At 47.4% G+C, this 26,118-nt stretch overlaps 1 protein-coding gene across 3 annotated transcripts; it reads left to right on the top strand.

Moving 5' to 3' along the window:
* Positions 1-218: 218 nt before the first annotated feature.
* Positions 219-25,869, top strand: SRRT (serrate, RNA effector molecule). 3 transcript variants are annotated; one of them, XM_089481114.1, is made up of 20 exons: positions 219-362; positions 2,014-2,151; positions 3,811-3,939; positions 4,625-4,771; positions 5,732-5,920; positions 10,521-10,690; positions 12,403-12,572; positions 13,006-13,107; positions 14,337-14,451; positions 15,167-15,327; positions 15,762-15,823; positions 17,597-17,675; positions 18,511-18,702; positions 20,027-20,197; positions 21,091-21,244; positions 22,262-22,455; positions 22,562-22,718; positions 23,334-23,423; positions 24,604-24,700; positions 25,572-25,869. In XM_089481114.1, the coding sequence occupies exons 2-20, from the start codon at positions 2,033-2,035 to the stop codon at positions 25,645-25,647; spliced, it is 2,574 nt and encodes an 857-aa protein (XP_089337240.1). In that variant the 5' UTR covers positions 219-362; positions 2,014-2,032; the 3' UTR covers positions 25,648-25,869. The 3 variants fall into 3 exon arrangements, with proteins under 3 accessions (XP_089337240.1, XP_089337241.1, XP_089337242.1); XM_089481115.1 differs by lacking the exon at positions 23,334-23,423; XM_089481116.1 differs by lacking the exon at positions 4,625-4,771 and having other exon boundaries at positions 220-362.
* The last annotated feature ends 249 nt before the right edge of the window (positions 25,870-26,118 follow it).

Below are 26,118 nucleotides of genomic sequence, written 5' to 3'. Positions count from 1 at the left end.
AGTACGAGGCCCTCTAGCCCTTCACGGGGATCTCTATGATCCTTCTCCTTCCGCCGCTGCGCTTTGGAACCATAGAGCAGGGAATTGTGGAGCGTCCAAAGCCCTCACCTTCCTCCGCCGCGCTGGGCCTCCTCTCCTCTATGGCCGCGTCGTCCTAGAGCGTCACCGGAAGTCCCCTCTCCGCTCACGGCTCTACCTCCGAGATAACGCTAAGGGAAAGCACAGGAAGTGTTTGGCCAGGACCGGAAGTTCCGGTGCGGGGCGCGAAGGCGAGGGAGAAGGCGCGCGGCAGCGGGTGGCTGGGGCTGCCTTCTCCCGCCGCTGAAGGGAACCGGAGCCAGAGAGAAGCGGCGGCGGAGGCGGTGAGTCTCTTTGGGGGACTGAGGCTGCATCCAGATTGGAGAATTAAGCCGGTTTGGCGCCGCTTTGACTCTTTGTCTTGGCTCAAGACTGTGGGATTCTGGGAGTTGGAGTTTGTTGTGGGCCCAGAGCAGAGTTTGTTGTGGACCCCATAACAAACTCCACCTCCCAGAATTCCATAGCCTTGAGCCAGGAAGACTTAAAGACAAGCGTTTTCGTGGTGTATTTTGCTGCATTGCAAGCCGCCTCGGTCCTCAGAGAGGCGGATCAAAAGAAAGCTTCTCTTCTGTTCTAAAAGGACATAGGAATATATGTATATATCTGTGAATCGAGTAGAAGATATGACTATAATACACACACCTATCTCTGAGTGGAATATATATATGCAGCCGGCCCTCCTTATCCACGGACTTCTTATCCACGGAGTCAAGCGTCCAGGGTTTGAAAATGCCCTGGTTCTCCATGGTTTATAAGGGAGACCATCTTGCTTGGAGAAGAGGTGATATGATGAGAGCCCTGTTCAAATAGTTGAACGGAGGCCATGTTGAGGAGGGAGCAAGCTTGTTTTCTGCTCCTCCAGAGAATAGGACCCAATGGAGCAGGGGTAGGCAACCCTTTTGAGCCGGGGGCCGGGTTGCTGTCCCTCAGACAACTGGGGGGCCGAAGCCAAAAAATAAATAATTACATCATTTTAAAAAAAATTAAATAAATAAATAAACCGGGACAAATGTAGGACAACATTTTCAAATGGAGGACACTTTTGTTTTTAAAAAGTGGAGGACACGCAACAAAATTTGCTGATTTTTAAATAAATGTCAATATAAATGCATGTTTCTGAGGCGTCTGTAGACAGTTGCCCCTGCGTGCGAGAGGCCAAAGGCCCCGGCGGCAATCGGCGGCAGGACTGGGCTGGGGCCGGTCCCAAGGCCTGGCCGGGCCGCATCCGGCCCACGGGCCGCAGGTTGCCTACCCCTGCAATGGAGCAATGGATTCAAATGAGAGGAAAAGAGATTCCACCAAAATGGTGAAGAGTCTGGAAACTATATGAAGCCTTATGAGGAACAACTTAGGGAGCTGGGGATGTTTAGCCTGGAGAAGAGACAGTTAAGAGAGGATGTGATAGCCCTGTTTAAATATTGGAAGGGATGTCACATTGAGGATGGAGAGAGCATGTTTTCTGCTGCTCCAGAGAAAAGGACACAATGGAGCAATGGATGCAAGCTCCAGGAAAAGAGATTCCAGCTCAACATTAAGAAGAACTTTCAGACAGTAAGGGCTGTTTGACAGTGAAAGACGCAGCCTTGGAATGTCATGGAGTCTCCTTCTTTGGAGGTCTTTAAGCAGAGGCTGGATGGCCATCTCTCCCAGTGATGCTTTGATTGAGAGTTCCTGCATGGCAGAATGGGGTTGTCTTCCAATTCTATGGCTCTATGATTTAGCTACCAGGATCTCATAACTTTGTTTCCCAGATCATTGGTGCAGATATACCTCATAGCTGCTGAACACCATCCCACCACTAACATCCACACACTTATTTTTCTGCTTCCCTTTAACTGTCCAAGCTTAGTTGTCCTGGTTCAGACGCAACCCTCCGAAGACAGCCATGCTGAATGTCAGAGCTTTACCATCTCCTGCTTGTTCTCTGTTCTGCAGACAGTAACTTCCCAGTGCAATGGCCGACAGCGACGATGAGTATGACCGCAGGTGCAGGGATAAATTCCGGCGGGAGAGGAGTGACTACGATCGCTCTCGGGAACGGGATGACAGACGGCGAGATGACTGGAGCGACAGGTGAAGCTTAAACTATATTGGGGGTATAGAAAGGATTAGTCTGGACCCTAAAATGTCATCAGGGGCTAGCCTGAAGATACAGTGTATCTTAATTGTAGATTTTTCTTCTACTGTTTTATAATTTTCTTGTACACCGCTATGATCTATGTGGAATAGCGGTTTATAAATAAAACATATTATTATTATTATTATTATTATTATTATTATTAAAAGACCCCTGCAGGCTTCCTGTGTAGCTTTGGAGGGAAGCCCTCTGAGCCTGCATTTTCCAGTATTTAAATGGGAACTATAGGGCTGTAGAGACTGCCCCTTTTAACATTAGATTGGAGCTGTGGCAACCGCCTGCCATGGCCCCAATCTTGCCTTTTCACGGTGCCAAAAGGAGCCACAAAAAAGCGTGCCATAATCATCAGCACCACAGGTTTTCGGCACTCCTTTGGAGAAGCGTCATCTACACGCAGCGCCAGAGGAGTGCCATGACACCACCCACCATGTGGTGCTGTGCGCAGCATCATGCCAACCTGGGTACAGAGTTGGGGTGTGCGTCGTGTGGATGCCACACCCTGACTCTGTCCCCATGCCATCCTTAATGACCAGTCTATACAGACTCTGACTCTTTGCTTTTCATAGTTGTGTAAACAGAACTTTTTATTGGTGTGTTTAGTGGGGACACTAGACAGGGCCAGGGCCTTCTTGGCTCCAAACTGTGGAAATGCTTTTTTAAGGGAACCCCAAGGGAAAGATCTTTTTGTTTAGGTTGACTTTGACAGCTGCATGTCAAGGAAGTGGCTTTTTAAGAGAGGGAGAATAATGCACAAATGAATGGGCCTGAGAGCAAGTCAAGCCTGAACTCCCACTAGGAGCCAAGATGACTAAACTGAGCCTCTGCTCTTTTGGAAATATCGTGAGATGGCATGACTCACTGGGAAAGGCAGTAGTCCTCAGTAGAGCAGAAGACAGTAGGACAAGAGGGACTGTGTGACAGATAGACGGACTGCCATCAAGGAAGCCTCAGCTGCTGCACTGACTTTGCAAGACCTGAGGGTGACCAGGGGGCTCTTGCAGGTCTCTCATAAGTCAAACCTGACTTGATGGCAAAAAACAACCTGTATTTCTCTTTGCTGTTGTTTTTATTTCAGTTGCTGTTGAGCGCCTCAGTCCTCTGAATAGCGTTAATTATTGTGTGTATTAATGTTAATTATATACAATAATATTAATTATTAACATTAACACAGTAGTATTAAATGTTGCTGTATCTTGAGCCATATCTGTTTTCTGATCATGTGAGCTACCTTTGGTCCCTGTGTTAGGAGTGCAATAGCAATGAGGTAAAGAAGAAATGAAATGCTTAATAAATGGTTGTCTCAGGTACCTCTATTTGCTTCATGCAGAGTATAAGGAAACATCCCTCCCTCCAGCATTCAGCTTCAGTGACTGCTGCCTTGTCTGCTTCAGGGAAAATCCAGTAACAGATAACGCTTTCTGTTGTTGTTATGTGCTGGCAAGTTACTCTGACTTCTGGGAAATTTGCCATGGCCTTCCTGCAAGGCTGAGAGAGTGTGGTATCCTGGTCTCCTAGAGACCTGTCCTACACTCAAGCCACTGCATCCCACTGATTCTCATTATGCTTCTTACTAGTTCTGTATTTCTTACTTTCAGGGAGTGGGACAGGGGTCGAGAACGTCGGAGCAGAGGCGAATACCGTGATTATGATCGGAACCGGCGAGAACGGTTCTCTCCACCTCGCCACAAGCTGAGCCCTCCGCAGAAACGTATGCGGCGAGACTGGTCAGTCACCAGTTTTATCTTCTCCATGTTTCTGCTGCTCACTCTGCACCAGGTTGTTCCTGGGTTTCTGGTTGTGCATGCCACATCTCTGGTTTAAATCAGCCTTTCTCAGTTTGCTACTCTCTAAACAAACTGAGCTCTAGCTCCCATCTTTTCCCAAGTGACATGCGCTGTGATGCCTATCTCATTTCCAGGATTCTAGCATCTGATCCAGGGAAGCTTTCAAACAGAGCAGAATGGGTGCATCTATTACCTCTCGTTTGCCCCCAGCAGCTGCTCTGAAATGTAAATAAGTTCAGCCTCTGAACAGTAGCATGTTGCATGTTTTTGTGAACTCAGTTTTTCTGAAGTTGTTCATCAAAATGGCCATGGGTCCATCCTGCAGGAGTGCATTTTCTGGAGTGAACTGTGATTTGTAGATTTTCCAGTCAGTGTCCCTGACCCCACTTCATTTACCCACATCACATGCTCCAGAAATCAGGATCAGTACAAAAACTTGAATTAGTTACTTTTTGGGGGCCACAGCTCTCCCCTAGAATCTCAAACCAGCATGGGGAATTTGGGCAGTTGAAAAACAAACAAATGATAACTTTTCCAAGGTTTGGTTGGTACCTTGCTCCATTTCCTGGCTCCCTCCCAGTTGCCTTGGGGTTATTGATAGTTTGCTTTGGTGCCGTCTCTGCAGGGACGAGCACACGGCAGACCCTTACCACACTGGGTACGAGATGCCCTACACGGGGGTCTCCACTGGCCCCACCTACGGACCTCCCCAGCCTTGGGCTCACCCAGAGATGCACGTGACGCAGCATCACATCTTGCCGATCCAAGCCAGGTAAGCCCTGTCTCCTGCTCTCCCAGGCCAGCCTTCCACCTCCTCTGCCCAAAGAGCTGGGAACTATGAAGGGAGCTTAAATGCTGGCTTTCTTAAGCTCAGGCTTTAGCCTGTCCCAGAGCAAGTGGCTGCAAACACTTTTGTCTTTTCTGCTGTGTTCTGTGACCTTTTCTGATTTATGGTAGCTCTAAGGCAAATATATCATGGGGATTTCTTTGTCAGATTTATTCTGAGGAGGTTTGCCACCAGTTGCCTTCCTCTTGAGGCTGAGAGACTGTGACTTGCCCAAATCTGTCATTCATTGGGTTTCTATAGCTGATTGGAGATTTGAGGCCTGGTCTCCCAAGAGTCCAAGTCCAGCATATACAGTAAATCAATGCACTACACAAAAGCTTGTGTTTTATGGAGCAGATAAAATAAAAAAAGCTTGTACAAGCTTATTCTTGACTGTCTACAGTTCGGCCCCAGTTCCTTGAATAACATTTAAATTTTCATGAACATTTTTTGTATGCTGTTGCTCAGGCCTTGGGGTGGACCCACAAGTGGAGAGCTCCACAAGTGCTCTATTTTTTTCAGGTTATCCCCCCCTCCCCCCCCCCCCCCATGTTTGCTTTTTTAAGATGCCCTTTTGACATTGGCAGATGCTGCCTTTTCTGACTGTACTGTTCTGGGCTTTTTATTTCTCTGCTGTGTTATATAGATCTAGCAGGGTTTTAGTTGGCTGCTTGCAATCCTCTTAGCTTGTCAGTCAGTGTAGAAACCATTGGGAGTACAAAGCAGAAATTATAAATAAATACATAAGATAAATACATTTGTTTTATTTATCAAATAAGTAAAATGTATATATTGAATAAAATAATTGCAGCTAGTTACTGTGCAGTTGGACACGTTATGCAGACATGTCTTGGGTACGTGAAAAGTGCAAAACTACAGCCATGTTTCTTCCTTCTCCTCCTCCAGGTTGGGGCACATTGCAGAGGTGGACCTGGGCATCGCTCCTCCCGTGATGAAGAGTTTCAAGGAGTTTCTCCTGTCTTTGGATGATTCCATCGATGAGACTGAAGCGGTCAAGCGCTACAATGACTACAAGCTGGATTTCCGGCGACAGCAGATGCAGGACTTCTTCCTGGCCCACAAGGATGAAGAGTGGTACGTCTCTCGTGGGCTGGGCTGCCGTGTCCTGGACCACTGGGGAAAGGAAGGGGCTTGGTCAATGACAGCGAGGGGGGGTGCATTTATGGCTGTACCTGGATGGAAGCCCTTGGGGTGGGAAATATTTTTTTTACAGAATTTGATAAATTGTTCAGGTATCATTTTGTCACTTCTTCAGTAGAAAAGTGTGCCACCTCATGGTCTTCATTGGTTTTTTAAATAGGTGTAGCTCATTAGAATTGCTAGATTTTCACATTGTGTCCCTGTGAAATTCAGGATGCGGGCAAAGAGATCCATAGCTTAGTATCTAGATTGGTAAGAATTGCACCTATTTCTCTTGAAGCTGAACTGTGCCACCCACCCACAGACCCCACAGGAAAAGAAAATCTTTGCCACAGTGACATTGTTAAGGCTCCTTGGCAGCAAAAGCTGGCCTGAGGCGGACCCTTAGAGTAGCCTACTGGCTTATGATTCCTCCCTGGTGAGATTCAATTATTCATTTAGTAAATGGGAGAGTTCTGTTAGAAATATGAGAAAGGAAACTGAACAGTTATGGTCCCCAGGTCAAGAAAACATGAACAGGTAACACTGTGTGTGAGCAGTAATGGAGGTAATCAAGGAATTTGAGGTAAAGGGAAATGTTGCAGGAGAAACATGAAGTCAGGGAGCTAAGCTGAATTCTGAAGCACACAAGGAGAGATCATGGGAAGGGCATGAAGGTGGAAGGGAGAAACAATGCAGAAATGCTGCCCAGTGAGGTTAACTGGGGTGTCTAGTAGTCCCAGTTCTAACACTTCAGTCACCAAAGGCACCCATCTTAGCTTTCACTTCTCTCTTACATGCAGATTCCCACCAGTGAGCACAAAGAGTTTGTCATTTCCCAGTTGCTTGTTTATCCTAATGGATATAATTACTTTGCTCCTCATTTGATGAGACTGAATACTGCATGCTTTTAGAACATAAATTATCCCAGATTACTGCTTCAGAGCTACATAAGTTTACAGTTTTTTAATTTTTTTAGCTTTCAAATTTTTGCCCATCCCAAATCTCAGACCATTTTGGTGCTAGGATTTTGGTGCCTGGTGTTCAGGGCTGTTGAAACCTTATTGTATATACTCGACAATAAGTCGACCTCATGTATAAATTGAGGGCACGTTTTGGGTCCTAAATTATGGATTGATATGACCCATGCATATGCCGAGAGTAAAACGTAGGGACATATAACAAAGGATCTAAAGAAGGAAGCAAAGGAAAACAATGCCAAAGAACTTACAAAATCCCAGCAGGCATAACTGTTTGTGCTCACTCCAAAGGCTGGATGGATGAGAGAATAGATGGAGGGTCAGTGCTTCCAGGGCAGATGGTTCTTTTAAAAAAAGAGAGTTAAAGTACAATACTTACATAGACCCATGCATAAGTCCATCCAGGTTTTTTTGGGTCAATTATGAGACTAAAATTTCTTGACCTGTACATGAATGTATACAGTATTTCACTATCAAGAAGGGTAAAACACACCAGCTGTTCAGAGTGAGAAAACCCCTTTCGCTTCTGTTCAGTTCATTGGTCTGTTCAGCATACAAAAAGTATGTTATGTGGGCAACTGATTTGCAGGTAAAACTCCACCAGAGATGCCTTCTTGTTCCATTGAGCCTCTAGCTGTCCATCCGCTCACTGGCAAAAGGTGCTTTAAGGGCCCTAGCTAGTAATACTGATGTTCAGAAAGAGGAGGCTTCCACCCAAGAGCATCAGGAGCGAGCGGTATGCTCTCGGCTGGAAAATGAACCAGTTTTTCAGTGCCAGTCATCTGATGCGTTTGGCATCCCAGCTTCCAAAACTGTGCTTAGCTGCCCTGGAGTGTGGACCTGTGTTTCCAGCCACTTGGTTCCCCTCCCTGCCCTGCTGTCCTGATCATTTGGTCTCAGGGCCAGGAGGGGCGGAGGAGCCAGGAAAGAAGATTAATTGGCAGAATGGGGAGAAGGGTTGTGTCTACATGGGATGAATGGGCCTTTGCAGCAGAGCAGAAGGGAGCCACAAGAAGCGTGGAGGAGGCTTTTCCCTCTCTTATTGCAGCCTCCCCCAACCAGGAGCCTCCCAGTGCCTTGGACTACAACTCCCATGTCTGCTCTGTCAGCTTGCTTTTATAGTCCAACGCATTTGGTCCACGGGACCCGGTTGGGGAAGGCTGTGCCATTGGGTACAGCTGAAATGGTTGTTCCCCTCCACTTTTCATTTTTAGCCGTTTTAATTTCCGTTACAGTTTTTGGGATTTGCTTTTTTTTTGTTCTGGATGTTAACTGTAAATAACCTGGCCTTTTCTCCCCTCCTCCCAAGAACCTCTCACAGGAGACTTCCAAAAACCATCCGTCCTCAGCCTGGAGAATCCATATTTAAGCCAAACATTTTGAATATTTTTTCTTCCTCTCTCTCTGCTGGCTTTTTTTTTCTTTTTCCATCATAGCTTAGACAGTCAGGGTGTTCACTGTGCACAATGCAGTGACTAGCTGAGTGTGCCTTGGCAGGATGTAGGCAGTGCCAGGGATCCGCAGGCGCATGGCTCCTTACACGCTTTTATTTATTTTTCTTCCAAAGTCCTGCGGCCCAGCACGCGAGAGAGAGGGTCCAATCTTGATAAACCCAGGTGTGGTTTTTGTTTTTCCTTTTTCTTAAAATCCACTGAAGAAAACTCTCTTCGCTTGGAAGGCTCCGAGTGTGACTCCCCTCAGTGTATGTATGACGTGTTCTGTCTTCTTAAATCAGACATGAGAGAAAATTAATAAAGTCTAAGCGCTTATCTTTGTATTTGCAAGGTAAAAAAAAAAGATATAGAAGAAAGTGTGCTTTGGATTTGGTTGTGTTGACTTCCACCTGTCCCTTTTTAACTGCTTTCCCCAGTTGATACTGCTTTTAAAAACTGTACCCTGCCAGCAGCCATCTTGTGTCCCAAGGGAGTGGTGCCATTGCAGAAAAGCTGGAGGGAGAGGGGTCAGAAATGACCACCTGTCTTCCAGAGAGGTGCCAGCAGTGTCTTGGATTCTGTGTGGCTAGCCCTCCATAGCAGTTCCTTGGCCAAGGTGGGACATATGGGGGCAGGCTGAGCTTTTGTCCAGTGAAACTTCTGTTAAACATCCCTTTGTGTCTGTATAGCACCAGCAGCATACTGTGGAGCATATGGACAGGATAGGCACCCCTTGCTGAGCCCTGAGGAGCTGTGGGTGCTGCTCAGGTTGAGGAGGGCAGGAGAGGTGAGACCAGGGGTGAGGGGGGGGATTCAGTGTTTTTAGGGGGGCAGGGGGGAGCTGGTGGGCCTCTGCAAAGGCTTTGGCAGGGGGCAGTGTGGTAGAATGGACACCTGATGTGCCACATTAGGTGTCAGTTCTACCACACAGTAGGACACAACCAGGTGAGCTTGTGGGGAGGAAGATTCAGGATAAGAGAGTGAGTTCACAGAAACCACAGAGTATGGGAGAATGCCAGGAGATAACTGGAGCGAGGCCTGAGAAGAGGATGAGGTTCTGTTCAAAACTGACCAGGGATATTGTGGATTGACAAGCAGATAAGTGGTCATGAGGGAGGAGAAGGCAGCAACCCTTTATGAATCCTCTCCCCACAATGGTTTGGGCCATTTCTGAGTTAGGACCTTTTCACACTGCCTAGTTACAGCAGTATGATCCCAATTTAGCAGCCAAGGCTGGCATTTGTAGTTTGGGGAGGCACTAGAAGAGCCCTCTGTGTGAGAATGGGCCTGAACAGACAGGCCAAAATAAAGCTGCTTCGGGTCACTTTGGAGGTATGCTATTTAAATGTTGCATGCATCCTAAGAGGCTGGAAGCCGTGCCAAAGCCACCCTCCAGCCCTAACAACTGGAGCGCAGCTTTGGCGCAGCTTCTGGTCTTTTAAGATGTGTGTATCATTTAAACAGCATACCTCCAAAGTGACCCGAAGCAGCTTTATTTTGGCCTGTCTTTTTGGGCCCAATGATAAGCACCCCTCCCTCAACTGGAAACCTCAGGATTCCTTAGGAGGAAACTCTGGCATTGAGATCTTCCAGCTAGAAAAGTGCCCATGGACTCAGTCTGCTCCCACTGCCCCCGTTCCCAGCCAGCTAGGAAAGACTTCCAGTGAGAAGCTAATGGAAAACATTGCTCTTTCCCCCATCCCTCTCTTGGCCAACTTAATGCCACTCAACATCCTGCCTTCCTGAGCCTAAAAGTGGCAGCAGACCTCTGAGTGGTGAGAGGGGCTTCAGGCTGCCCCAGAGAGATAGACCTTTGCCTTACTGGTAAACCTTTCCCGACCCTCATAGTTTGCCTCTGCCCCAGCCAGCAGCTAGTCCTTTTTTGCCAAAAGTTACTCAGGCCCTCCCCAAAGTTCCCTCTTATTCCTTGCCATCAGAAAAAACTGATGGCTCCTGGATTTTCTCCCATCTTCCCATGCTTTGCATGTGTGAGTTAGTGACCGAAGGGCAGTGCTCCCCGTCCCTGACGCCTGTACGTTGGGGGCTAACGTGCGTCTCCCTCTTCCCTTCCTTTTCTCTGTGTGTGTCTTCCTCCTCACCTTCCCCCCTACTCCCATCCCTGATCATTTGGGTTCCATTCAGGTTCCGGTCCAAGTATCACCCGGACGAAGCTGGCAGGAGGAAGCAGGACGCCCACAACGCTCTTCAAAACCGCCTCAATGTCTTCCTGTACCTCATGGACAATGGCTGGTTTGAGGGCTTGCAGCTGGACATCGACAAAGCCACCGCCATCATCAAAGTCCTGGATGCCGGTAAGTTTGGGTTGACCGTGAAATGTGAAAGGGGAGTTGCCACCTAGATTTCTGCTTAGGGTGCATGGCTTTATATTTGCATGTTTTAACTTATTTCAAGTGGTTGAATTGCCTGACATGCTTGTGGTCAGTGTAAATTATTCCTCTTGCTTCAAATTGATTTAAACAGTCAGGCCCAGCTCCACCAGGGCTAGCCTGAAGAAGAAGAGCCCTCCCTCCAATCCATCTGCCTTGGTCCAGGCCTCAGAGGGAGAAAAGAACCACTGGACCTCATCCCCTTTCCCTCCATCATTCCCATCTCCTTTTGTTTCGTGTTTTTTAGATTGTAAGCCTGAGGGCAGGGAACTGTCTGATTAAAAATAATAATTGTAAGCCGCCCTGAGAGCCATTTAGGGCTGAAGGGTGAGGTATAGATACCATAAATAAATAATAAATAATAATAAATCAGCCTGCATTAATAGAATAGCTTAGTTTCCAAGTCAAGGGAAATAATAGTCCTACTATATTCTTCGCTGGTTAGGCCTCACCTGGAGTCCTGCGTTCAGTTCTGGGCACCTCATTTTGAAAAGAATATAGATAAGTTGTTTAGCCTAGTAAAATAAAAACTGGGGGTGGCAGGATTGCCCTCTTGCAATACTTCCAGGGCTGCCAGAGAGGAGAGGAAAGGTTTGTTTTCCTCTGTCCCAGAGGATAGGACTGAGTCTAGTGGTTTTAAATTACAGGAGAGTAGATTTTGATTGAAAATTAGAAGGAATGTCTTGCAAGTGAGAGCAGTTTGGCAGTGACCAATTGCCTGGAGAAGTTGTGAGGTCTCCTCTTTTAACCATCTCTTGAACTCCTTTTTTTAACCATCTCTGCCTGCTGAAGAAACCAGCAGGCTTTGAAAGGTGGGACAATTATTTGTGCACCTTCCAGTTGGCCCAATAAAGGTATCAACACAGTATGGGTTTTTGATTGATTTTTCTTTAAATGTTGGGCATGACAAGGCTGTGGCGCTCGCTCCTCCTCCATGAGGCTCCTCCGTTGGCTTCCCTCTTTTGCTCTCTTTCCACCAGCAGGCATTTAAAACAATTTAGACAGGCCTTTGACTTAAAACTAGCTGTAGTTGTAGAAGGGGTTTTTGTGTGAGGATGTGCTATATTTAAAAAAACCATTGTTATATTTTAATGCATTTAAAAATTGTTGCAAATCAGTGTTTAACATAACTTTGTTTTTTAAAAATCTTTGTACTTTGCCTTATTTTAATTGTATTCTGTTTCAACTTGTGTTGTAAACTGTCTTGGGTCACATATTGGGGTAAAGCTGGGATACAAATAAATATAATAAACCAAAATAAAATAAATTGTATAGTTTTTGTGGGGTTTTTTGGGCTATGTGCCTATGTTCTAGAAGAGTTTATTCCTGATGTTTTGCCAGCATCTATGGCTGGCATATTTCCCACCCTGTTTCTTTGAAGATGCCAGCCACAGATGCTGGTGAAACTTCAGGAATAAACTCTTCTAGAAGATGGCCACATAGCCTGCAAACCCCACAAAAAACGATGGATGCCGGCCATGAAAGCCTTCGACTTCACAAAAGAAATTGTATTTATTTTACGCTCTCCTTGTGGATTCCTGCATGGCAGGAGGTTAGACTAGATAGCCCTTACAGCACCTTCCAGCTCTTAAGAGTCTCCAGTTCAAAACCAGCTCTGCGTTTTTGTCTTCCTGCAGCTGTCATTAAGATGGAAGGAGGGACCGAGAATGACTTGAAAATCTTGGATCAAGAGGAGGAAGAGGAGCGGCAAGAGAAGGCCGAGTTGGCGAAGAAAGAGGAGGGCCATCTCTCAGAGACGGACCGCAAAAGCACAGAGAAGGATGACAAGAAAGAGGAGGCCAAGAAGGTGAAGCTTTGGCTGCATGGCTGTGACTCGCGGGTGGGGAAAGTGTGGCCTGCAGGCTGTGTGTGGCCACTGAACCACAGCTTTTGTGGGACCCATTCCACCTCCCCATTTAAAAACAATTGCACTGATTTCCACCCAGGTGGGGAAAAACCTGGCTAAAAGTCCCCCATGTAAATGCAGCACTTTTAAGTCTCCTGAGCGCCACAAAACCTAAAAATATGGAGGCAAGCTGGAAATTGGCCAGAGTCATGGCATCACCTCTGGTGAGCCTAAGCACAACCATAGGAGCAGTGGTGAATATCAGACACACATTGTGAACTTGCCCTCTGCCGTGCCTTGATAACTGCTCTAACTTGAGCAGAAGTTACTAATGGGGAGCTGGAGACTGTTTGGGCCTCTTCTTAGTCTCTGATGTTCTTCTTCTCTCTCCTAGACCAGTGATGAAGAGACCGGAGAGGATAACGCTAAGAAAGCTTCGGAAGAGGAGGAGAAGCAAGCAGAGAAGAAGGAAGAGCCAGAGAAAGAAGCAAAAAAGGTAGAGCACTTGTGTGAGATTTCCAGCACTTCTCCCATTTGGTCTCCTTTCAAATCACTCTCCCTATTTGAGATCTTGCTGCTCTTCACCAGAGTCCCCATGAGAACTGCCACAAAGTACTAGCAGAGTACAGCAGAGAATCTGATTTTTCCTGATCTTTAAATATCTTTTTCCAGGATTGGGATGGGAGGATTCATCCCATCCTAACAAAAGAAGAGGTTCCCAGGCATCCTAAGAGGGAAACATTCTGATCTGTCCCTACAGCATGTGCACAACCTGGCACGATTACCTTGAGAAACTGCTACTACTGAATACCATGTTGTTCTTACTTGCTAGTTAATTGAGGCCTGCTCAATTAACTAGTAAATTCCCAGTTACTACTGTATTATACATTCCTTAAAGATAGAAAGCATGCTTATGGGATGGATGTGAGAGCTTAATGATTACTCCTCAACAACATCTCTGGACATTCCAGGCGCTTTCTTTTAAAAAGTCATGTGAGAAGGAAGTCTGCAGCTTGTTTTACAAACAGATTATGAAAATGAAGCCATAGGTATGTGGAGAGCTGTGCAGATTCAGGTTAAAGGCCAGTATGGAGGATGTGTCCTCCATCACTAGGCAGAGAGGTTTTCTAATCCTTGCCAGCATCATGGCTCAACATTAGGAGCTGTTCCATGACCTCAGTGGATGCAAACTCATGTATAACTGTGTTTGCATACTGTAGTTTGCCTGATTTCCTTCAAAATCGAAAGACCTGCCCAGGGACCTTCCTTTCTTCTGCCCCATGCAGTTTTTGCAACTCCATTGGGGACTTGGCCCCACATGTCATTGATTTGTCTTTGGTCAGGGGCCTCATGCTTTGTCTATAATGTAATTTTGGAGGCATGAATTTAATTACTAAACAAAATAGCAGATCTGTGTCTTATAGCAGATTCAGCCGGGCTGCACACAATAGAAAATGTTGATCAATGCTGCAGTTTCTGTCCTGTGATGGCAAGCCTCTTACAAGTTGGAAGGTGGAAATCCCTTTGTCAAAAAAAGATTTGGGAACCAGTATGCCCCAGATGCCAGAGGCGTGAATTGTGAATTTCAGCAGTGTGTGGATTTCTTTTTGAAAGGGGGAGTAATAATGGAGAATTCAGGCCAGGGAGCAACAGGAGTTGGGGGTGAAAGGCTGTCAGATTAGGAATGGAAGTGGCTGATGGCCATGACTCTCTTTGGGCCCACAGACCAGCCACAAACGCAAGAGGAAACACAGCGGGGATGACAGCTACGACGAAGGCAGCGTTTCCGAGTCAGACTCTGAATCAGAAAGTGGCCGCCCAGAAGAGGACGACAAAGAAGGTCTGTAGTTGCCACATAAAGGTGTGTAGGTGCCACAAGCAGTCCAAATATCTCCATTTTCCACTGCAGTCCCCCTCAAAAAGGCAACGGAATATGATGCAACATTACTTCCTCTTGCCATTTTGAGAAGGACTGCAGAAACAAACAGAAGTATTTAGGGTTGCTGTGGAATGGGGTGTCCCATAGGACTCTTGAGGACCAGAATGAAATTTGTCCAGGCCCTTGTTACTGTTATTTTTTGCATCCCACTTTTCCCCCAAAATTGGGACTCAAAGTAGCTCACTACTGAAAAAACAATACAGTTGCTCACCCATGTCATACAAGAATAAGCTATTCATATCCTATATTTAGTTTCTCTTAACACAGTTGATAGCACCCAAGCCACTATGGATGAATGGAGAGAGAGGGAATTTTTTCATCCCACATCTCCAGTTTGGTGGGGGTCCTGAAGGTTTGGGAGATGTGGTGGGGCTCTATAGCCAGGATGGGAATCATGTTGCCCCCAGGTATTTTAGGGTTTTGACTCGCAATACCCTCAAGCCAGAATATAGCCAATAATGAGGCATGCTGGGGCTGCAGTGCAACCACATCGGAAGGGCTGCACAATTTCCAGCTCCTATTCGTCGGCTGTTTTGACTCTGGAGTCGCCCAGAAATGGGACCTACTTGGAAGCGGTCTTGCTCTGAGTTCTTTGCTGTCTGTTTTTGACCCACAGATGAAAAGCCTAAAGAGGAGAACGCTGCCACTAAAGAGGGTGAGGAATCTCCCAAGGCCAAGGAGAAAGATGGGGAGCCCAAGCCGCGCCCCCTCCACAAGACCTGCTCTCTCTTTGTGCGCAACATCGCCCCCAACATTTCCCAGGCTGAGATTGTGGCGGTGAGTTCAAGCAGGGTAGGGACGGTTTGATGTGGCTGGTGCCCTTCTGGCCTCTCTCTGTAACCAAAATCTGGACCCAAATCTCATTGGTCATAGAAAAACAGACACAGTTGGGGGCATAGGGTCTCATGGACTTCTGGAGACACTCCACCAGCAGGGAAGCATGGGAAGGAATGCCCCTCTTTCCATGGCACCCCTGCCAAGAGTTCAGAGTAGATAGTCTTGCCTCAAAACACCAAGATTCCCACCATGGTTAGTGGCAGGTAAAACTGGGATGTGTAGTTAAGGTCCAGAGGTTTCTAATGGTGAGAAGGCTGTCTTGCTGAGCATTTACTCCATGTGGGTGGGAGAGGAGAGGCAGCGGGATAACCTGGATGGATTTCCTCTCTGTACTTTGACCACCTAGCTCTGACTGCCGTCCTTTCTTCCTTCAGCTCTGCAAAAGGTACCCTGGCTTTATGAGAGTGGCTCTATCAGATCCCCAGCCAGAAAGGAGGTAATGTCCACTACCCCATTCCCACTTTTCCATCTGTTTGACTACCTAAAGATATATGTTATAGAGCCAGTGTGGTGCAGTGGTTTGAGAGAGACCAGGGTTCCTGCTTAGCCACAGAAACCCGCTGGGTGACTCACTTGGGCAAGTCCCAGTCTGCTCTCCGCTTCAGAGGAAGGCAATAGTGACAAACCTCTGGAGCAATCATGCTAAGAAAACCTGAGGGGGGGCGATAACTGTATCTTTAAAGTCAATGTGGTGCCTGATTTAAGTGTTCAAGACAGGGTCCAGAATTGGAATCTGTACAGCCGTAGTAACCTGCACAAGTCACACTCTTCTCTCAACAGCCTGAAATGAAGACAATAGTGAGAAATCTCCTCTGAATAATAAACCTGGTCAAGAAAATCCTAGGATCTGGAAACCATGTCCTATGAGGAGCAACTTAGGGAGCTGGGGATGTTTAGCATGGAGAAGAGAAAGTTAAGATGTGATATGATAGCCCTGTTTAAATATTTGAAGGGATGTCATGTTGAGGATGGAGCAAGCTATTTTTCTGCTGCTCCAGAGACTCAAACATGGAGCAATGGATTCAAAGTACAGTGGTCCCTTCCCTTATGTGGGGATCTATTCCGAACCCCCACCCACCCCCGCACGCATAAGGAAAATTTTTCATATGCTCGAGCCTCATTAAAGATAATGGGACTCGTGCCCGCAGTAGCGTGTTGTGGTGCACCTGCACCATTGCTTTTTCCAGTGCAGCTTCCAGCATATGCTGGGAGCCGCATATGACGCAGGGTGCACTGTACAGGAAAACAGATTTCATCTGATTGTTAGGAAGAATTTCCTGACAGTAAGAGCTGGAAGAGGGTGGCAGTTTCCTTTGAAGGTTTTAACCAGAGCCTGGATGCCTTTCTGTCGGGGTGTTGATTGTGTATTCCTGCATGGCAGGGGTTGGATTCTGGATCGCCCTGGAGGTCTCCTCCAGTTCTAGGATTCAGGGATTCTAGGATAGGGTCAGAGTCTGCTTGAAGGCATGTGAACAGCAGTCAGTGTTACAACAAGAAGTACTTTCCTGCCAGTATGAGGTAGACCTAACCCAGAATCCTCTTGAGCAACTGCGATTAGGGTCTACCTCAACAGAAGCAGTTTCTGGGATGTTCTACTAGGAGGAGGTACCAGTAACTCCTTACCCAGCGTTTCTTTTCCTGGCTGCCCAGTGGCTGCCAAATGGTGCTGGGTACAAGTCCACACAGACAGCTGACCCAAATGGCTCCCTCACACCTCTCTCCGGGGTGGGGGGGGGGAGCTGTCTCCTTCCCAGCAACATGTAATACTTCAGGGGTGGTCTTGGCGAGATTACTCTTCACTGCTATTCCTGAAAAATTCTTCATCATCTAGCAAACCCCAGGAGCGATTTCTAGCACAGTTGTGTAAAAGACTCTGCTAAGTTAACCACAAGAACACTTTTTGAAAAGCCTCATCATCCCCAGCAATACAAAATGTAATTGTCAAGCAACAGGCAACTGTCAGCTTCTGAAACATGTCTCTTAAACTCAGAGCAGACTATGTTAAGCTGCTGTGTTTTCTACCTGCCCTACCTTGCAAGGCTGTTGTGTACATAAAACAAGAGGGCCAAATATGACAAGCCTTGGAGCAAAAGGCAGATCCATGTCTAATGCAGAATTGTAGCACTCTGGTGTGTGTATATATGTGTGCGTGCGCGCGCCATTCAGCATATCCAGAAGTTAGCTGCTTACTTTCTTTTCTTGTTTTCAGGTTTTTCCGAAGAGGTTGGGTCACCTTTGATCGCAGCGTCAACATCAAGGATATCTGTTGGGACCTCCAGAACATTAGGGTAAAGCCAAGAGGAATGGGGGCAAGCCCAGCTTCCCAAGTGTGGTGGGCAAAGGAAAGGATGCCTTCCTTGAATTGTTGAAAACCTCCACCTCATTTCTGAGAGATTTCTAGGGGATTGCGTTCCAGCACTTGATGGGGCTGAAGGCAAAATGTTCAGGCCAAAAATCCCAGCATTTTTTGTGTTGAAAGCTCTTCAGAACAGGAGGAAGGGGCCATGGGTGTGTTCTGTTTATTCTGGACACCTGGATTCAGTCTCCAGATTCTGTGGCTCTCACTTCTTTAAAATATTTTAAAACTTCTATTTATTCTTTTTAGAATGCAATGGATGACAAGCAAATCAGTCCCTACCACCCATTTCTCCTTGAAATTGACAGTATAATTAAAACAGACTGTCAGCTAAAATCACGTACATATATTATGAAATCACCTACAAATTATCTGTCCATCCATCCATCCTTACATAATATCTGTTATTAGTTTCCTTGTATGTGGGTATGCACATGCCATGCCATACCAGAAATCCAGTCGATGAGAGATTCATCTTCATCATTCAGTCCTTGACCAATGCCAGGTTGCCACAAAGTTGTCCTCCTTTATTTCTCTCCTGATCATACAATAACAGATGGTTAATTTTTCTCCAAGCGCAACTGAACATATCTTCTTAAGATGCTGACGGAACGAAAAGTCCTTGGGCATTTCCCATTTCAGCCCCTTAGGATGGGGTTGGAAGAGGGCACAGCCATCTTCCCCCGCCTTGGAGAGTCAGATTCGGCCTCCGAGCCCTAAGGACCCCTCCACCCTTGTACTGAACTCACCTTGCCTCCTCTTCCCAGCTGCGGGATTGCGAGCTGAGCCCCGGGGTGAACCGTGACCTGACCCGCCGCGTCCGCAACATCAACGGCATCACCCAGCACAAGCAGATTTTGCGCAATGACATCAAACTGGCTGCCAAGCTGATCCACACGATGGACGACCGCACACAGCTGTGGGGAGCTGGAGAAGCCCGTCCTGCCTCTGAACTCTCGGTCAGTTAGGTGGGAAGAAAGGGGCAGAGGGCTGTCTGCACAGTGAGTGATCTCGTATTTGGCCTCGGATGTTTTAACACATCTTCAAAGGGAAAATTGGATCCTGGGGCCTCTCGGTCTCGGGGGAGTGGGATGGGGTTGTCTTAAGGTTGCCTGGTCTGCAGGGCTGCCCTGTCCATTGTTGTCATGTGCTGTCAAATCATTTCAAACTTACAGCAACTCCAAATTATTTAAGCAGGTTGGACATGGCCTTCCTCTGAGGGTGAGCGAGTGTAACATGCCCAAGGTCACGTAGTGAGTTTCCATGACTGAGTTGGCCTTTGAACCCTAGCCTAGTGCAATCTTAGCCCAGCAGTGAAACCACTACACCACATTGCTTCTGCTTTCCATTGTAAATACAACAGAGAGTCTGCCAGCACCTTGAAGGCTGACAGAGTTATTGTACCATTAGTAATGTAGAAAGACTCAGGAACCCCAAGAATCAAAGAGTTGGAGGGGAACCCCAAGGGGCATCCAATCCAGACTAAGAATCCACAGCTAAAGCACCCATAGGAAATGGCCTTCTAACCTTATTTTAATGAAGAAGAGTCCACACCAAGCGCACCTATGTACTAGTCCACTCCACTATGGAACAACTCTTGCTATCGGGAAATTGTTCCTCATGTTTAGTGTGTCTCTTTGAAACAAGGTGTAGAATTTCAAATGACAGCAGAGGTGTCATGGATATCTGCCAGCGCAGCAAATCCTGAGCCAAAGCATCCCTCAATTTGGCAATTTAAATTCTGTTTAAAAATCTCCAAGACAGGAGAGTTTGCCACCTTCCAAGGTAGTCTGACTGTTGAATGGTTTTTACCATTGCTTTTCTAATGTATGGTCCATTCTTTTTGCTTGAATTTGTTGGGTTCTGCTCTTCTTCTTATGAACAGCAGAAAACAAGTTTGCTCTATGCATAGCATCAAGAGCGGGTGCGGGGCAACTGTGACTTTCTGTTTTTTTGTTTTTCTTCTTTGCGTGTGTGTGGTTTTCTTGGGGTTTTTTGTGGGGTGGTTGGCCTATAAGTCCCAACAGCTCTCTCCAGAATGCCCACTGGTGATGGATCATGGGAGCTGCAATCCAAATATTTCCAGAATTTCTGTGCCTACCCCCTGCCAGCATGCTAAGCAGGAGCGCCAGTTTTTAACAGAACTGGCGAGAGAACTGTAGGAAGGATAGGCCCAGACTGGGCTCTCCATGGGCCCCTTTGCCTTCAGGGCCAGATGACTGAATTGTTTTGATGCATCCCATTCTTGTTCACCACACGTTCTTTTTCTGTCCTCCGCTCCAGAGCCTTCCTTCCCAGAACCCCATCCTCAAGAACATCACTGACTACCTGATAGAGGAGGTGAGTGCCGAAGAGGAGGAGCTGCTGGGCAAAAGCGGGGAGCCTTCTGAAGAGCCCCCCAAAGAAGGGAATCCAGCAGAGATCACCGTGGAGAGAGATGAGAAACTTGTCAAGGTGACTGTGGCAAAAGGGGATGGCTTTTTTTTGGGGAGGAGCCAGTGGGGAGGGTGGCATCTTTCCTGTCATCTCAAGGGGAAGCTGGCCTTTCTCGGGGGGTCCTTGACTCCACCACATTTGGTAAGGACAGGGGAGAGGGCCTTCTTGGTGGTTGCTCCCAGACTTTGATAGAATCATAGAAGAGACCGCAAAGACCATCCAGTCCAACCCCATTCTGCCATGCAGGAATCCAAATCAAAGCATCCCTGACAGATGGTCATCCAGCCTCTGCTTAAAGACCTCTAAGGAAGGCGACTCCACTACACTCCAAGGAAGCAGAATGTTCCACTGTCAAACAGCCCTTACAGTCTCCCAGGAAGTTCCTTCTAATGTTGAGGTGGAATCTCTTTTCCTGGAGCTTGAATCCATTGCTCCGTTGTGTCCTAGTCTCTGGAGCAGCAGAAAACAAGCTTGCTCCCTCCTCAATATGGCATCCCTTCAAGTATTTAAACAGCCGTCATATCACCTCTTAACCTTCTCTTCTCCAAGCTATGGAGATTCTTTCCATTAAGAGGCTATGATGGCTCCCTCGTCACTCTTTCCTTCAGCAAGTAGAAAATCTTCCTGTTCTGTGCCAATTTCTGGGTTTTTTATGAAGGTTTTATGAACTCTACAGATTCCTTAGTTCTTTATTAAATAGCATTGACACACACATGTCTCTGTGTCTGTATATAATTGCTGTTTTTGTATTGTTTAAATCTGTACTGGTTTTAATAATTTCTAAGTTGCTATGAATTCTGTTATTGAGGGAAAGGCAGGATATAGATGAGGATCATCATTATCATTCCCCCTGGTGTACTTTGGGGGTCTCATCATTGCCAGCCTCTTTCTTTCTTTCTCCTCCCCGGCAGGTGCTGGACAAACTCCTCCTATACCTGCGCATCGTCCACTCTGTGGATTATTACAACACTGCCGAGTATCTCAACGAGGACGAAATGCCCAACCGCTGCGGCATCATCCATGTGCGGGGGCCCATCCCGCCCAACCGTGTCACCCACCGGGAAGGTATGGCTCGGGGAGAAGAGAAAAGTAGCATGTCTGGACTCTGGTGATGCCGGGAGTGGGCAAAATGTAACCCTGAAGGCGCATATGGCTCTCTTGACCCTGCTTGACACACTCTCTGGACTGCCTTTTTGGAGAGGGAGAGAGGTTGGATTTCTTCTCCTTTAAAATTGGCTGCATGGCACCTCTCTGCTGCTCAGTGTTTTTTAAAATAACTTTTGTAATATCAAAAATGGACTTGCAGCTTCTTTTGCCTTGGTTCTGTTTTGCTGGCATTTTTGGCAGTCTGTGTCAGGCAGTCCCACAATCAGAGGATTGGCCCCTGGACCTGCTGTAGTTGCCCACCCAGCTGCAGGATATTTGGGGCTTCTTACTGACAGTTTCCCGGCCAAAGGGCCAGTCCAGCTAGGGCTATTCCTTGTTGCTTTGTAGTATCTCAGTAGCCAGTGTTTGTCTCTTTGATGAGTGAGTACCGCTTTATTTGAGGATCAGGAATTCATCCCTCAATACCAAGTGCTCATAAGTGGGGAGGGAGATTGGTAGTGGGTTGCATACGCATACCTTCAAGTTGCCTGTTGCCTTAAGGTGACCCCATGCATTTTATGGAATTTTCTTAAGCAAAGAATGCTCAGAGATGGGATAATTCTGCATGATCTTAAAACTCCTTGCTACTGGAATCTCTCTAAATTGAAGAACAGCTCATAGACTTCATTGCTTCATGATAATAACGCTCTGCTCATTATTAACTGAACATTCTCTCAGTGAACAGGATTTTTTGGAATGTCCTGGTTCAATAAATATGTTCCAGAAAAGGGGATCGCCTGTGCTTGCTCTTTAGGTCGTAGTTTCACTAGGATCATAATCCAGCACCTGGAAAAGAGAGTGTCTGCCCCTTTGCTCACTGGCTGGAGTCTTGGCCCTCCATGTTCCTTGCCTTCTGCACACAGGGCTTTCTTTCCTGCTTGCAGCCAGAATCTGATCTCTAACTGGTTTCTCTGTCCTGTCTGCTTTTCCCTTCAGTGGCCGAGTGGCAGAAGCTGTTTGAGGACAAACTGACCCCCTTGTTCAGTGTGCGAGAGTCCCTCTCTGAAGAAGAGGCCCAGAAGATGGGCAAGAAAGACCCCGAACAAGAGGTGGAGAAGTTTGTCACATCCAACACCCAGGAGCTGGGGAAGGACAAGTGGCTGTGTCCCCTCAGCGGAAAAAAATTCAAGGTGGGCCCAGAGCTCCCTTCTTCTTGGGCCCAAGGGGCTCTGCCAAGCGGGGAAGGCAAGCCAAGTTTGTAAAGGCCCGGATTCTCTCTTTTTTACCCACCGGCAGGGTCCTGAGTTTGTGCGGAAGCATATTTTCAACAAGCATGCGGAGAAGATTGAGGAGGTGAAGAAGGAGGTGGCGTTTTTCAACAACTTCCTCACGGATGCCAAGAGGCCTGCGCTGCCCGAGCTCAAGCTCAACCAGCCGCCGATACCAGGGCAAGGTAAGCGGAGAAGGAAGAACGAAGAGAGGGGTCCCTCTGAGTACTGGGTCACTGAGAGGATCATTTTCCAGGTGGGAGTTTGAAAAAGTGACTTTGTGGGAGGGATGCCCAATTCCAGATGCTGGGAATTGGGAGTCCCCCAAAAGTCGCTTTTCCAAACTCTGTGGCTGATTACCACCAGCCATTTGAGGTGCCCCAGAAAAAGAGATCTGGATCTCATGAACTGTCACCATGCTGTTTTAAATCCAGGCAGCATGTTTAGCTGTTGAATCTTTCCTGCACGGTTTGGGTGCAGCTGACAAAAAGGTCCTCTGGGTGACTGAGCATTACCAGTCTACTTCTGCCTGGCTGAAGTAAAGGTCTCTAAAGAACCTAAGGTCACAGAGTGGATAATATGAGAGGAGGTGATCCTGTGGGTAACCTAGACCCAAACCATGTAGGGCTTTGCCTTAATGCCCATGAATAGGATTAGGTCACCATGGACACCAGTTCCCAGGCTATGTCCCACCCTTTCTCTTTCCTTTCCAAGCTGTAGCATGGAATTTTGGCAGGCCTTCTTGTCTCTCGGTTGGAGCGCATTGCGGTGCCTAAACTGCCTTGGTTCTCTCTTTGCAGGCCTGGCCCCAGGGTTGCCTTACCCTCCGCAGGCACCCCAGGGCTTGATGCCCTATGGACAGCCCCGACCCCCAATCCTGGGATACGGAGGTACGTCTTCTGGCTCCAGTGCTGGAGAGGCCTCCCCACAAGAAGGCACCGCAGAACCGCTTTATTTGTCAAAGTGTTTCCCCTGTAGCAGCACCAAAAGCTTGAAAGAAATTGCCTTTTTTGGACTGTACCTCTCTAGATTCCCCCCAGCCGGCATGGCAGGTGGGGCATTCTGGGAGTTATAGTACAAAAAGTACAATGTTTCCAAGTTCTCATTGCAAAAGGCTGAGGAAGCAAGTAGTTTCCCCTGGTCATCTGACATGTTCTGTCCTCTTGCCTCTGCTTCTTCTACACTCCAAGGATGTCAGGCTTGCTGATCCTGTATTGGCCAGGCAACGGACTAGATGTCCCCTGGGATCCCTTCCTTCTGTAAAGATTGCTTACTCTGAAGGAGACAGTTTTGAAGCCTTTCTGTCAGGAATATTTGGCTTGTCGGTTTCAAACATATAGCCAGATTACTTGCCTGTGAAATAGATAGGAATGTGGAGGAAGCTGCTGTGACTTTCTGCATGCATTTTTCTAAACGTAGAATGACAAGGACCTTTTAGAATGTGTGTTGTAGTGCCTTCGAGTTCACTGACTGTTAGTGACCAACGTAAGATTTTCTTGGCAAGTTTTCTTCAGAAGTGCTGTTGCCTTCCTCTGAGCTCAGAGGTTCCCTCCGAAGCTGAGGCATTGATCCAGAAGAGGAAGTTTTGCCATTCCTGTGGGGCTGAGACTTGCGCAAGGCCACCCTGTGGGTTCCCGTGGCGAAGCAGAGGCTTCAAACCCCAGAGTCCTAGTCCAGCACTCCAACCGCTACCCCATGCCGGCTCTTTAAGACAGAATTGGGTTTTACATTGAGTCGGTGCTGTTTTTTCAGTTCATGTTTTCACCGACATTTGCAAGATTGAGAATTACCTTTGGAGATAAAGATTCAGAAATGATGATGATGTGGAACTCAGCTTGGAGTGAGTGGAGTTAATTTATGCCAAGTGTTACGCATCAAGACTTAGCAATAGGCACATATTTGGGTGTGTTGAGTTACTGTTTTGCTGGGAGCACTTACGTTTTGGAAAAAGCAGTTTAATGACATGTGTCTCCTTTATGAATTGACAAGAAGGGAGACAGAACCAAAGGCACGCTGCTGCCCTGGCCATGCACAGAAGTCTCATGTTTGTCTCTGTTGGTCTCTTCCCAGGCGGACCCCCTTATGCTCCTGCCCCATATGCGGCTGGCAGAGGGAACTACGACACTTTCAGGGGGCAGGGAGGATATCTGAACAAACCCCAAAACAGGTATGATTGAGTGAGAGTAGCCCAGGATGGGCAGATATGATGCAAGAAGGAGGCAAATCTCACAGCTCCCGTTTTTGGCAGGAAATGGCAACCAGATGCCACTTCCGATGACAGTGTTTGGGTTTGTTGTGTGAGGAGGGAGGTTTGAAGCACGTTTGCCACCCTGGAGGACTGAAAGAAGAATTTGGGGAGGGGCTCAGGGAATGGAGGGCACAAAAAAGGTGGGGATGTACATACTCCCACACACCCCTAGTTCTGAGAAGGACTTGGCTGTGTTTACACACACACACACACACCCCGCAAGACTTTGTTTAGTACAAAACAATGACCTATGTCCCTGCTATAAAATCAGCCTTATTGGTGGTAAATGGGTGCCACTGGTGGTCTACAGCAGAGGAAGGTGTCACAGTCCTTTTGTGGATTGACCCCCTCCCAGCTGGTATTAGGAGTGGGTCCCTCAGCAGCTCATTTTACCCCGCTGTGATGCCAAGGCCAGCGCTCTAGTTCCCCATAGGCTGGCTAAATGGGGAAACCCTGTGCCAGGGCAGGTGTGTGCCAAAGGAAATCTTGTCTAGTGTAGGAGCACAATTCTGGGCAGGGCCTACCAAAAACAAATCAATCCTTGATGGGCCTCTAGAGAGCTGTAAAGGGTTGGCTGTGATTTTAACAAGGGCTTGTAACTCCCTCCTGTCTGTCTGCTGGCAGCTTCCTACACCTGGTTTGGCAACTCAAGGAAAGCCAGCTGCTAGGGCCCGGCGGTTTGCGTCGCAGCCCTGCGCTTCCTTCTCCTCCTCTTTCTCATGAGGAGTAGTGGGCTTCACGCATTGGGAGAGGTGGGCATCGCCAGTTCACCTCCCACATCTCTCCGCAGGATGGTCCGAGGGGACCCCCGCGCGATCGTAGAGTACAGAGACCTGGACGCCCCAGAAGACGTCGATTTCTTTTGAGCAAGAAGCGCTGCCGAGATGAGTTTAAATTTCTTTCCCTCCCTCGTGGTCACCTTTTTTTACAAAGGAATGCCTGTCCTCCTCTCTCTTTCCTCCCGGCGGGTGTTGCTCTCCCCATCCTCCCCTCCCCAGGACACACTTTGAGCCCCTCTCCCTTGTGTGTATGCTTCTCATGTTTTAGTTCCAACTGGATTTCAATAAACTCCTCAGTTGAACACCCGTCTTGTGGGCTCGGTGCTGAGGTCTTATCACATGCATTCATCTGAGTGGGACGGTTAAGAGCATTTCCAGCCACCCTTCGGAGGAAGTGGGGTCGAGTTAGTAACAACCGCCACCAAGTTGTTGTTCTCATTTGCCCGCAAATACCAGATGTTACCAACTGCAGTTGTGGACCATTAGGGATTTGGGTTCTGCCTTAAGAATGGCAGAGTCAATGAAATATCCTCAGATAACATGGCATATGCCAAGTGG

This window comes from Sceloporus occidentalis, unplaced genomic scaffold (genome assembly GCF_023333645.1).
Source record: "Sceloporus occidentalis isolate IW3139 unplaced genomic scaffold, rSceOcc1.0.p SCAF_14, whole genome shotgun sequence".
NCBI lineage: Eukaryota > Metazoa > Chordata > Lepidosauria > Squamata > Phrynosomatidae > Sceloporus > Sceloporus occidentalis.
The sequence above is the reverse complement of the archived record's forward strand: the minus strand, read 5'-3'. Positions and strand labels throughout refer to the sequence as shown.